The sequence below is a fragment of the Hydra vulgaris genome, chromosome 02 (assembly GCF_038396675.1).
Source record: "Hydra vulgaris chromosome 02, alternate assembly HydraT2T_AEP".
NCBI classification, from domain to species: Eukaryota; Metazoa; Cnidaria; class Hydrozoa; order Anthoathecata; family Hydridae; genus Hydra; species Hydra vulgaris.
The window spans coordinates 30437835-30452476 of record NC_088921.1 but is presented as its reverse complement, the minus strand read 5'-3'; the positions used below and the strand labels follow the sequence as shown (position 1 = coordinate 30452476).

Sequence of the window (14642 nt, the reverse complement as noted above, 5' to 3'; positions counted from 1 at the left end):
TTATATATATATATATATATTTATATATATATATACTTTTTTTTTGCTATTAAGATGCTCTGAAATGATCTTGTCTCAGAGCACCACGAAAGAGCATTTAACAAAAAAGTTCACTCAATCTTTTAAACCAATGTTGCACATATGGTTATAGCAGGCAACAAACTTTGGACCTTTTCGTTTTAAGCTCAGTGCTCTTCTTCTACCACTACAGTTATATAATATTATTTATTTATCATAAAAAAGTGTGTTTAATGTTAATAGATCAATCAATTTTTACGTCACTGTACACGATTATAAACGATCTCGATCTTAGTTGCTACGCAGCGTAATACTATTAAATAATGAAACAGGGAGAGTATGTTTAATTCATTTGCTGAAAATGAAATAAGTATGAGCAAAAAAAATTTAGATTATATTATTAATATACCATTGTTTTGTTATTATCTGGCTAGCTTTTGCTGAAACTTTGTTATTATTTTACCAAAAAACAAATCTACACTTTAACCGAAGTATTTGCAAAACAACAGCTGTTTTATTAAAGATTTTAAAATGTCTGATAATAATAGGTCTGACACTACAGACGTTTTAACGCAACGCCGTCTCAGTAAAATTCAAGCACTGTCTCTGAGCGATAGATTTAAGAATTATATTGAAAAGGTAAATAGCATGAGAGATCAGTGCAAAAAAATAGAAAATAATGTCTTTTTAACTCAAGTATCTTCTCTTCAAAATGAAATTTACGAGTTAAAACTTATTTATGAAAGAGAACTAGAAAACCAGCGCGATCAACTGGATTCTGTAACATCTGAGAGAAACACCTTTCATCTGGAGGCAATGAAATCAGGATCACAATTAGCAGAAATGAACGACAAGTATAATTCTTTCTTTTCTTTTTTTTTTAACTATTTAACAATGATTTTCATAACGAAACATTGATAAAAAATTTATTGAAGCCAAAATTTTGTTGATAGTAAGAGAAAGTTTTTATACATGAAGTAATTGATTTCAGTATAAAATAGTAGAATTATAAAAAAAACACAGAAGTGTTTTTTTAATTAATAATTTTACTATTTTTATATACTACGGTAAGTCAGATATAAGTTAATATTTATGTATTATATTTGTTCAAAACCCGTTATTCACAATCTATTAATTTAACAATACTAGTTAAAACCATACATATTAAATAAATATTATTTATAATATAAAATACATTTAATTGATTTAAAGTAGCTTTTTTAAAAATACGCTCTATGATATACGTATAGGGGAAGACGGGGCAAATTGGCGAGTGTATTGAAAATCCTCAATATTTGCAAAACTGTCAATCATGACGCAATAATACTTTGTCAGTATTAGTTTGTTTGTTTTTTATCAAAATTTTTAGTTTTCTGCATAAGTTATCAGTTTGCAAGAGTAAAAAATTTGTAATAAAAATTAAAACCTAAAATTCATAAATTTTTCTAAAATTTAAAAAAATCATAAATTTGTTATCTGGTCACTTGACCGGGGCAAGATGGCATTTTGCATTTTCTGTCTCTAATTTTGTAAAATTTTAAAAAATACCAACTACTCTAAATAAAGTAACATAAAATAAACACGCGACGTTACACAAAATATCTATTAAAAAGTTACACCCGAAGGGCACCATCTATTAGCAATAACCGAAGCCGTGGTATTTTTTTATGCACAAAAAACAAACTAATAAGTAAAAAATATATAAAATGGTATTTTAAAATAGAAAATATAAAATACAAAATATAAATTATTTTTTTATGTTGTTAAAAGTCATCTTACCCATTTACCGTCTTCCCCCTTTTTCCCGCTCATATGAGCCTAATCTTTTTTATTATTTTGGAACAACAAAAATGTTGTCCAAGAACCTCGTCATGAAGTTATGGTTAATTTTAATAAAATAGAATTTAAATATTTTTAGAGATAAACTTAAACTTTATTTTAAACATTTTAAAAAAAACTAGTTTAGGTTGAGTGTGTAAATACTAAAGCTCCAAACAAACGTAGAGATTCACTAGCCTCAGTTTTTTAATCTTCAAATATAGTTCTACACGCATAACTTCACGCATGTTTTTGTTAACTTTTTTTTAGTTTGTTTGATTGGAACTTGCCCAGGCAATGCCCAAGCGATGTCAAAATATAGTAATAGCTATGAATAAAAACATCTTTAATAATTAAATAATTAGAAATGATTAGAAATAAATTAGCTTCATGTATTGTGGCGACATTGTTAGAGATCATCAAAACTTTTTTGAAAATTTTTATTCAATGCGAAAAAATATTGATAGCAAAAAATAATGTCTCTTTGATTATAAGGTTTGGTAATTTCAGTGGATCTACAATCCAGTGAATTTCATATCCTAATACTTATAACAAAGTTTAGTGATGATGCTATCTTATTTTTTTATTTATTACTTAAGTAATCATTTTTGTTTTTATCATTTATTGCGTATATTTTTTATATTTTAAAAATAATAATTTGTTGCACAGAAATTAAAACAAAATTATTGTTAAAAGTTGCTTTCTAAATACAACTATGTTGTCATTGCAACAATAAGGAAACACTTTTTTTGCAATCGAATAGTACCATGAACAACTTTTTTTTTTTTGTTAAATAATGAATTGCTTTGCAAAAATGAATTTGCAAAAAAATTTGTGAAATAGCAACCGTTGTAATGATTCCAGGAAACTTTCTATAAATAATCCCTATTCATTAAACCTAACTACAAAGTTTTGAATTCTCATTCTCTCTCAAAACATTAAAAACTATGATCTTTTGAATTTATAATCCTTTTATGGGCAATTCCACCGTTACTTACGGGACATTTTGATTTTTGTAATGTCACATTTTTAAATATATATTTTTTATTTTAACAAATTAGATATTCATATATTTATGAATCATCCTAAAATAATTTATTTGTTTTCCTGTATATTTAAATTTCGTTCAGTTATTATAAGTTTAGGAATTAAAGTTGATTATTTGCTGTGTTACTTACGGAACGCAAAAAAACATTGCATTATACCAATTGTTTTCAGATGAATATTTGTTTTTGTGAATATTGTTTTCAGATGAATATTTGTGCGGCCGTGGCGCAGTGGTTAGAGCGCTTGCTTTATAGGTAGGAGATCCAGGTTCGAAACGAGCTCTGGATAAATTTTCGCGTCACGGTAAGGAAGGAGGCGTGAACTTCCTGGTTAAATGCACTTCCGCGGTGCTCTGTGACAAGACCGTTAGGACTTCTTGGGGCACCTAAAATAAAAATTAAAAAAAAAAAAAAAAAAAAAAAATATTTCAAGCCAAATATTGAACCTACAAAAACTGGCTTCTTAAATTAAATTAAGTTGATATTATTCTGCGTAAAATTATTCAAAAGTTCATTTAGCTATTTATTTATATATCTTTAATCAAATTAGTTATAATTACTGACGGGGACATTTTAACGCTTTTATCAAAATGTAGTTTAGCTACCATATAGGGGAAGTGGGGGCATAACACCCCCCGTAACGTTTAGATTAATGGAGTATGAAAATAAAAACGGCATGCGTTTTTTTAACAGTGTATTTTGATAAACACATCATTAAGCTTTAAAATGCTGCAATTAAGAAAAAATGAAACGGTTTTTGAAAATGTTATAACACAAAAATTAGACTTAGTGAAAAAAACGGTTGTGCCCCTATAGTGAGGCCCAACCGCACCCTAAAATATATGTATATATATATATATATATATATATATATATATATATATATATATATATATATATATATATATATATATATATATATATATATATATATACATATACATGTACAATATGTATATATATATATATATATATATATATATTAATATATTATATATACATATATATATATATATATATATATATATATATATATATATATATATATATATATATATAATATTTATAATATAAATATACATATATATATATATAAATATATACATAAATATATATATAGGTATATATATTCAAATTAGGAAATGCATAATTATATACCTACAATATATGATAATCACCAGATATATATAAATATTAAACTCATGTATATCTGGTGATTATTATATATTGTGTAATGTAATATATGTTATTATATTTTACTAAGAGTATAAATCGATATCTTGTTATATTTAATATAAAAAGATATCGATTTATACTCTTAGCTTTAAATTTTAATCAAAAACTCATTTATAAAAATTAAATAAAAAAGTACGAAATCTTATTTCCGACATTTCAAAACAATACTATTTAAGTTTTGAACATGAAGCATACAAGGATGACAATTGGGATTCTTGTCATTCATAATTATCTAACGATGACAAATATCAAAAGGACGCGGTTGTGCCTCCTGTGCGACTATGCGGTTCTGCCCCAGAGGACAGTTTTTAGAAAGAATGCAGTTTCATAGATTGCTCATTAAGTTATGCCGATGTCAAAAACGGTTTTTATTTGATGAAATAATGCTGATAACAAATATGTTTAACACTAAAATCAAATATTGCTTAATCCTCAAAAAAAAAGGTATGAAAAAATATGATGGTAATATAATATTTTTATCAAAATAGACATTATTATGTTCAACTTCCCAGAAACGCAACAGGCGTTCTTTTTGACATAATCGAAATGAAGGAAACTGATTTACCGACGCATGGTATGCTTTTTGCCATATTAGGTAACATTTTTCAAAGGGAAATGTTGAAAAACGATTATGCCTCCATATGCAGTTATGCCCCCACTTCCCCTATATAAAAAGTATGACGCAAGACTTTAATTTGAAACTAAAAACAAAAAAATAGCACAAATAACATTATTAATCAAATTTAACATTTTTAAACATATGGCAACCCAATGATAACTTGGTTTTTGTTCGAATTTTTTTTTTTTTTTTATTGAAATAACTCACTTGAGCGTGGAATTGCCCTTGTAATGAAGTGTTACAAAAATTGAGCATAATAAAAGTATATTAAAGTTTACTGGGTATTTTGATAACAAGTAAAAATTAATAATCGAAGAGGGAGGAGGAGTAGGGCGTTCTGTCAAGTTTTAAACTTTATATTGTGAAATATTTTTGCTACAAAATTTTTTTAGGTTGTTTTCAAATTTTAGATTTCAATGAATGTAAATTTAATCAATTCATTAAAACATAATAATGGTGTTAATTTCTCATTCTCTATCATAACATTGAAAGTTATGACCATTTTCAATTAACAGCCCTATTTTGAATTTACAATCACTTTGCAAATTTTAAAAAACGTTTTCTTTAGATATATTTATGAACAAATACAAGTTCAAAGCATATTTCAGTTTAAGTTAACTATTACACCAAAAAGTCTACTTCCAAAACACCGAAAAAAATCTAGCTAAGCAGTAACGCGATATGTTTATGTTCAAGGTAATATTAAAATGTCTATAATGTATTTGTCTGAATATCAATCCCACAGTGAATAATCCTATAAAGTATCCCTTTCGACGATTTTAAGTCAAGCCTCATTCTTCTCCATGGTTTTCCTCTCATATCTACTGCAATTTCTAATTGTAACCATTACTTGCATATCTATCACCATAACAAGCCTCCAGAAAACAAACGTCTATTTTCTATTGCTAGAAACCATTGAAAAAAGGTTTCTAGCAACAGTAAAATCTCGTATTTCATCTTTAGAATTTTTAAAAGTGATTATAATAAAGGAAAATCTGATATTCCTCCGCTCTTGTATGGTTCAGATTTTGTTGTTGCTGAATTGTTTGCTAAGAACTTTTCATCAACCTCGCCTTTTGATTCCTCTAATCAAGTTCTACCTGATATAGCCGAGAAACAAGTTGATAGATTGCTTGACAGTCGTATCACTACAGCTTCTGTAAATCTAAAGTGATTTCCTACTTAAACTCGTCTACATCGTGTGATCCGGACAACATACCTGTTATAGTCTTGCTGTTATAGAAGTGTTCTCCGGAGCTGTTGTCTATACTTTCAAAATTATTTAACAAGTGCTTATTAGAGTCTTGCTTTTTAGCCTGCTGCGAAGTGGTATCTCTCATTTCTATTTTCAAAAGTTCTGGAGAGTGATCATAATCGCTCTCGGTATTTCAAAAGCCTTTCATAAAGTTTGGCATGCTGATATTCTCCATAAGCTCTTTTTTTACGGTGTTTCAGGTAACATCTTAAAGATTATTGTATCTTTCTTTACCAATCGTAAAGTAAAAGTTGTCCTCGATGTAGAGCACTCAATTAATTTCCTGTAACTTCAGTTTCTATCATTGAGGAATCCCTGTAGGCAACTAACAAACATTAGTAACACCTTTTGTGCCAAAAATCAGAAAATTTTGGATTCATATGGATTTATATTCTCCATAAGCTCTTTTTTTACGGTGTTTCAGGTAACATCTTAAAGATTATTGTATCTTTCTTTACCAATCGTAAAGTAAAAGTTGTCCTCGATGTAGAGCACTCAATTAATTTCCTGTAACTTCAGTTTCTCTCATTGATGAATCCCTGTAGGCAACTAACAAACATTAGTAACACCTTTTGTGCCGAATATCAGAAAATTTTGGATTCATATGGATTTATGTGATTTATGAGATTTATCTCGAATTTCAAACAGTATTTTCTTCGTTTTGCAAAAATGTCAGTTACAACCTTTTTTACTTTTTTTTTTAGCTCTGAAATGTGAATAATTTAAAAAATAATAAAGCTAAAATATTGTACAATTGTACAGGGAATCAGTAATTTAACCTTTAGGGGTCGTTCACAAATTACGTCACGTAATTTTTGACCGTTTTTGACCGTTTTTGACAACCTCATTCCCTCCCCGTCACATCATCGTAACTCTTTAGTAACAAGTTGCGTATGAGTCGTTACAAAACCACTAACCCTTCCCCTTCGCCCAAAGCGTGATGTAATTTATGGACAACCTCTTAAGAACTTCAGCTGCTCAAATGTCTTGGTGCGTTTATTAGCTGTTTATATATCTTGGAACGGCAGATAAATGTAATTATATATACGATTTTCTCATTCCTTATCTAATTTAGAAAAAGATGTAATGAAAATAGATAAACTAGGTAATCTGTCAAGAAGTTTTGCGTTACCTTCCCAAAAATTTACAAGCAAACAAATGGCGAACATTTACTCAGTCCAGTTATCAGAACTTGTAAAATAATAAAATACAACTTAATATAGCTAAATAAACTTAAATTAATGTTTTCTAATATTGCGCATTTTAAAATAACCTTTTTTTTAATTATCCTAAATTTTTAATAGAAAGCTAGTGACGACTCGTGAAGATGGATGTGATGAATGGATGTGATGAATGGAGCATTAATAATTGAGCTTTATTAAAACACTATCCAAGCAGCTAATTATTTACGACTTTTTTAACTTTTTTGTGCCACTAGTCCGGAATGTGTCTAATTATTCTAAACATTCTAATTATTCATTAATCTAATTTTTGAGATAACAATCTATAAATTATAGTTTTTTTACTTTTAATTTTATGCATTTTAACCTTTTACAGCCGACAGCAAAAACCATTGAGGAGGATTTTTCCAAGTACAAGTAATTTCATAAAAAACTGAAATGGTCAAGTCCAAAGTAATTATTTTTTTAATGATTTTAAATTTTTATTTGTTTTCTTTTCCTCTTCTCTTGATCAATCAAGCCCTCTTAACGACCTGGTGCTCTGCATTATGTAGGTTTAGGAATCTGTATTATACATAGTGTATTAGCTATTTAAAATATTCAATTTCTGTTCAATTTCAGAAAATTAAGAAACATGTACTCTAGGGTAGTACCGCGTGATTAAAAATGATGATCTTAGCAATAGAGTAAATTATTTTTGTGGTTCTACCACCTGACTAATAAAAATGATATGAGCAACTAAGTAAACAAGACTTTTTGTCAGGGAAAAATATTTTATAGTATTAAATACCCAAATAAGTTTTTTTAAGGTATAACTACGAGTTGAACAACAGAAAAAAAATTGAAAATGCACTTGCTGACTCACAACGGTTACTTACAGAAAAAGATATGCTCATTCAAGAATTACGCATTGCCATTGGCCAGCATCAAAACTGTAGTATAGATTTACGCAAAGAGTTAGAAGATTGTCGTAATCAACTTAATACTTTCCAGAACAAATATGAAAATGAAGCAAGTTTAAGTTCTGAACTTGAGGCGGATGTTCAAAAACTCTCATCGCAATTATTTTTTGAGCGAGAAATTCAAAAAACGGTAAATTGTCGTTAATTTCTAAAAAATATTTTTCATGAAAATTTTTAGTTTTTTAAAATAGAAATACAAAATACAATATATAGAATGCAAACTGATTGATTTATAGGAGGTAATTGATTTAAAAAACAAAGTTGTTTCGGCACAACGCGCTCTAGAAATTGCAGAGCAAAAATTGAGTGACCACGACCTTTATGATGAGAAACTTCATTTCAAAGTTGAAGCCATTCGCCGAAAAACTCAGCAAGAAATGTTATCTATGCAAGAACAACTGGAAAACAATTACCAAACGCAGGTTAGAGACAAAGATATGTACATATATATATATATATATATATATATATATATATATATATATATATATATATATATATATATATATATATATATATATATATATATATATATATTTATATATATATTTATATATATATATATATATATTTATGTATATATTTATATATAGGATAGATTAGGGTAATATGAGCACCTTAAGCAAAAATTGGAATAATTTCAAAAATAATTAAACTGGATCCAATATTTTTGCGAATAAACAATATTTAGGGATCCCTTCTCATGATCCACTTAGATATTTGGGCACCCGAAATTTTTTCTTAAAATCACAGAGGTTTTAAAAAAGTCACAAAAATGCTCATTTTACCCAGACCACTTGGTAATATGAGCACTTTAAATTAGCTCACAAAAAAACATTAAATTTAAAAAAAAAAAATACCAACCTGACAATTAGAACTAATTTTTGGAAAATAATGATTCGTTATTAACAAAACCTATCATTAAAAAATCAAATTTTAAGCCACTTTTGTTGAAACAATACTACTATGTTTTCCGCAAGAAAAAAGAAAAAAAAATTAGTTCGTTATTTTTTCAATTTTATCAACTCAAACCTTTGAACTATAAAAATTCAAATTTTTTGAATTTAAATTACAAAAGAATATTTAGTATTGCTAAAATATTAAAAAGTTTTACTATATTTTATTTTTATTCAAAAAACCAATTAAAACCACTGCTTTTTTAGGACTTTAAACTAGGTAATTTCAATGAAAATCACTGGGTAATTTGAGCATGCTCATATTACACAAAAATGGCATCTTTAAATAAAGTCAAAACTAAATAGTTCTATGCATTGTTTTTCAAGCCAAAAAGGATTGGATTTGTAGCTAACATATTTTTCTGTATGAAAAAATTAATTTCATTATTTTAGCACCAAGGTTTCGCGCCACAGACTTATTCATGCGTGATGATATTATTTTATAAAAGCAAAAAATTTAACAACGTTTTTATTAGATGATACCCGCTAATTACTGATTATAGATTTACGCTAATTACACTGATTCCTGTAATCACCACATAAAGTTGATTCAAAAAGTACTATATTGCTATACTATATTGCTATATATATATATATATATATATATATATATATATATATATATATATATATATATATATATGTATATATATATATATATATATATATATATATATATATATATATATATATATATATATATATATATATATATATATATATATATATATATAACGGGTGATGCGGAAGTTATCGGACAAATCCTAATTTCATTATTTGAGCATAATAATTAGTTTTTGTGGTTTTATGCGTAGGCATAAACGTTCTATAAAATATAAACTTTATTATTCGAAACACAATTATTTAAAATGAGGTTAAATGCAGCTGAACGAGAATCTTTTCGAAAGCGACTAAAAATGTTTTTTGTACATAAACCTAATATAAAAAATAAAAAAAATCTTAAATCATTTTGAAAAGGAAGGATTTGCTCGAAGTACAATATATGATAACCTAAAAAGACTTAAAACTGTTCAATCGTTTTCTGATAGAAATCTGGTCGTCCGACATCCTGGACTAGAGAAAAGAAAGCCGAATTAACGAGACGGTATGTCCGAGCCATTGTTTCGCACTTCCAAGGCTGTAGCGATCAATTCATCAATCTATATTAATGAATGTTTAGAAAAACGACTTTTTCCATTTATTCACAAGTATCATGGAGACTTTAACTATTTATTTTGGCCAGATCTAGCAAGTTCTCATTATTCTAAAGATTCTCTAAATTGGATGGACCAATATGTCTATTACGTTGATAAAGAATCCAATCCCCCAAATGTGCCTCAAGCACGACCAATTGAAAATTTTTGGGGACATTTGACACAGAAGGTTTACGAGGGAGACTGGCAAGCTTCAACAGAGCAAGTTTTGATTGATCGCATTAAACAAAAACTACAAGAAATTAATTTAAACTTTTTACAATCGCATATGAAGGGCGTCAGAGCAAAATTGAAATCAATTGCAGATGGTGGTGTTTTTTCATACATAAAATAATATATTTTTATTTAAAGATAAATGCTTTATTTTAAAAAAATATAATAGTAGTTTGTTTTTTTATTTATAAATAAGTTATTGACGTTTTTATTTTATCCGATAACTTCCGCATCACCCGTTATATATATATATATATATATATATATATATATATATATATATATATATATATATATATATATATATATATATATATATGTATATATATATATGTATATATATATATATATATATATATATATATATATTTATATATATATATATATATATATATATGTATAAATAGCAACTTTATCTTCACTGCTTACATCTAAGAAATCTTTAAGTATGCTCATATTACCAATGTGCTCATATTACCCTAATCTACCCTATATATATATATATATATATATATATATATAATATATATATATATATATATATATATATATATATATATATATATATATATATATATATATATATAATTGTCAAATTTTTATATTTTATTTTAGCTTCAAGAATATAAAAACCTTCTGGAACAAGAAAAAAAAAATTTTATTCAAGAAAAAGAAGATAATATCAACCTCAAAAAAATAATCGAAGAAATGAATTTAAAGGTTATAAAACTTGATAAAAAGGTAGTAGTAACATTTTAATAAATTAAGTAAAAAAACACATAGGTCACTTTATCTTCTAACAGATTCAATCTAAAAAACGGTTATAACTTTGAAGGCGCATAACTTCCTTGGCTCATGAGATAAAACTTAATTTCAAAAAGAAATTAAGTGAGATAAAACTTAATTTCAAAATAGTATTTTAGGTGGGCAATTTATTTGCATATTAATTTTGTTCAATCAAACCATTGCGTCTTACATAGTCTAATCGGCACCGAGTTGACTCAGAAAGGCAATACTTTATTCCGTCGCGCAATTTCTCAAGATTATCAGCTTTCCAATTGTTCTCATGCACTTTTCCTTTGAGAAAGGTACTTTCTCTGAATATTGGCGAAGATATTTCTTATCGGGAAAGCAAATCCAAACGAGTAATTTCTTTTCATATTTTGCATTAGGGTTGAATTTGACACTTGTTGGTGTTTGAGAAACATCACTTGAATTATAAATATATTTTCCATTATTCAAAGAGTGGTTAAAAGTTCTTAATGGAATCTTCTTCTTCTTTGGACTGATTAATGACTTTATCTTTAATGTTTTGCTGATATATACTAAGGTGCACTAAAATTTCCGAGCTGCTTATGTTTGCAGTATGTCGTCTTTGTCATCAATTATTGTTTTAAGTCTTTCGATGTTCTTTTTTGTTATTATTTTAGCAATCCTACTACTTCCAGAGACTCTCTGGTGCACAGACCTCTCACCAGAGACTCTCTGGTGAATTATTTTTAGCGCGTCAAATAAGGAGAAACTTCTCAGATGTCATACAAGAAGTGTAGTGATACGCAAGTAATTTACATTGCATTTTATTCTACAAGTACCATATTACTTGTAGAATAAAATACAATGTAAACCACCTGCGTATCATTACACTTCTATACTTGCAATGATATTCATTGTAAAAAGCAAGTAGTGCAAACAACATTAGAAAGAAAAAAAAAAGATTTCTTTAGAGATAAATCAAACAAAGTATTTAAAAAGTTTTATTTTTATTTTTTATATTTACTTATATTACTCTATACTTAAATCATTTTGAAAATCTGACAAGTCATACAATTAAAATTTTGCAGAAATTAATAAAAATTGTAGCATTCACAAACAAACAAACTTAACTGAATTTTTTAAGGCGGAAAATACTGTTTGAGTGATCAAGTAAATGACATCAACTTTGAAAATCATGATTGATGCTTCAATTAATCAAAATAACCGAAACATTAAACTGTGAAATTAAGAGATAACTAATACATAAAAAATACCTAAGTGACTTTATGTTGTTTTATCTGTTACACAGTATTATTTAAAGAGAAAAGTTAGTTATATATGAAGATATATTTTTACATATATATATATATATATATATATATATATATATATATATATATATATATATATATATATATATATATATATATATATATATATATATATATATATATATATATATATATATATATATATATATATATGTATATATATATATATATATATATATATATATGTATATATATATATATATATATATATATATATATATATATTATATATATATATATTTATATATATATATATATATATATATATATATGTATATATATATATATATATATATATATATATATATATATATATATATATATATATATATATCTTTAGTGCAATTCTAGTCAAGACCAGAACAGAGGTCTTCGCCATGTTCTTGAAATTGAACGTCAAGCTGCTGTAAACAAGATAAGTCATTTAGAAGAAAAACTTTCAAAAATGAAAGAAAATCTTGATATTAGCATGCGTGAATTGAATTTGGCAAAAAATAGCAACATTCCTATTAATCTTGAAATTGCAGCTTTATCAAATCTACTTGAAGCAGAAGAAAGTAGACTGAAATTAGCCTTGTTAAATCCTCCTGGTGAACTTTCTCTTTCAGCGAGAGGAGAGCTGATGTCAACTAAAATCCAAAGACGTTCATTACCGGGAAGTCCGAGAACAGGCATTTCCTTAAATACAACTCGACACCGAACGAAATCAACATCCGGTATGGCTAAAATTTTTTATAAAATTATTTTAAATTTTGGACATACTGTATTAAAAATTCCATATTATTAATATAAAAATTTTATTAATATAAAATTAAATTTAGCAGTTAAAAGTTAAAACTAAAAGTTCTTTTTTTCTTATATCATATGATCGATTTTGTTTCAATAGCTATGTTTGATATGCTTAACCAATCAGAATCAGCAGCTGCTAATCTAGAGCCAGTAAATCATTCTCAACGAAAAAGTCCTCCTCAACAAAAATACAGCTTTCTGCCACCCCTCACTCTAACTTCACCTTTGCCAACGACAAACAGGTTACTTTTAAATAGTGTACAAAAAAGAAAATTTTTAAAAGTTTTTAATTATAATAATATTTATAATAATAATATTTCTTATTTACGCCATTTTGCTATGCTTTTATTTAGAGAAGTCATTAATGGTGGAATAAGTCATCCACCCAGAACCTTTGGTAACACGGCTCTTCCATTAATCTACAAACCAAAGAACTAAACCTATTATATATATTTATATATAATATTTCAAATAGCATACATTCTTCAAAAAATATTTTATAAATAAATATTATATATATTATTTGAATTGTATATGTCTGCGTCTGTGTTTGTATGTATTACAACAAACACACGCACAAATTATGCTCGAAACAAAAGAGTTTATTTAAAGACCTTATTAAAAAAATCAAAAATTTTATTTTGATAAAATTTAGAGATTCAAATGTTGCGAGATTTAAAAGTTACACAATTACTGTTCGCAAAATGATATTTTAATTCCAAACGTAGAGGATGATTTTCAAATATTGGTTGTAAGGTACCTTACGTACGTACGAGCTACAAGATAATGACTTGTGTGTGCCTGTGTGTGAGTTTTGTTGTATGTTTTTTGTTTGTTTTATTTCTGTGCCTTTTTGGAATATATTTAATATAACTTTTCCTATCTACTTCATTTTATATTTGTAAAAAATATATTTTTAATACATTATTTGACGTTTTAAATAACACTCCAAAAGCAGTATTCTTTTTGTTTTTCAAATTATATTATTTTTAAAACACGATTTGTAAAATATTTCTTACTTGAATAATAGTTTTAGTATTATGCATGACTTAGATTTAATATTCTTAATGTTTTATTATTGTATTCAGTAAAAAACCATGTTGTGTCTACAAAGAAACACAATTCTCAGTAAATTCAAAAAAAATTTATTAAAGTTGTGACACTATATGTATAAAATAAAACAGTAAAACGTTTCTGACTATATATAAATAGTAACAACAGTAGCTAGAAAATTTAATAAAATATATAAAA

At 26.4% G+C, this 14642-nt stretch overlaps 1 protein-coding gene across 1 annotated transcript; it reads left to right on the top strand.

The window, feature by feature from the left end:
- Positions 1-369: 369 nt before the first annotated feature.
- LOC100199525 (vimentin) lies at positions 370-14454 on the top strand. The gene is made up of 7 exons (XM_065790565.1): positions 370-872; positions 7983-8265; positions 8372-8557; positions 11134-11259; positions 12943-13318; positions 13489-13633; positions 13745-14454. Exons 1-7 carry the CDS (start codon positions 550-552, stop codon positions 13827-13829), a joined length of 1524 nt encoding a protein of 507 aa, XP_065646637.1. The 5' UTR covers positions 370-549; the 3' UTR covers positions 13830-14454.
- The last annotated feature ends 188 nt before the right edge of the window (positions 14455-14642 follow it).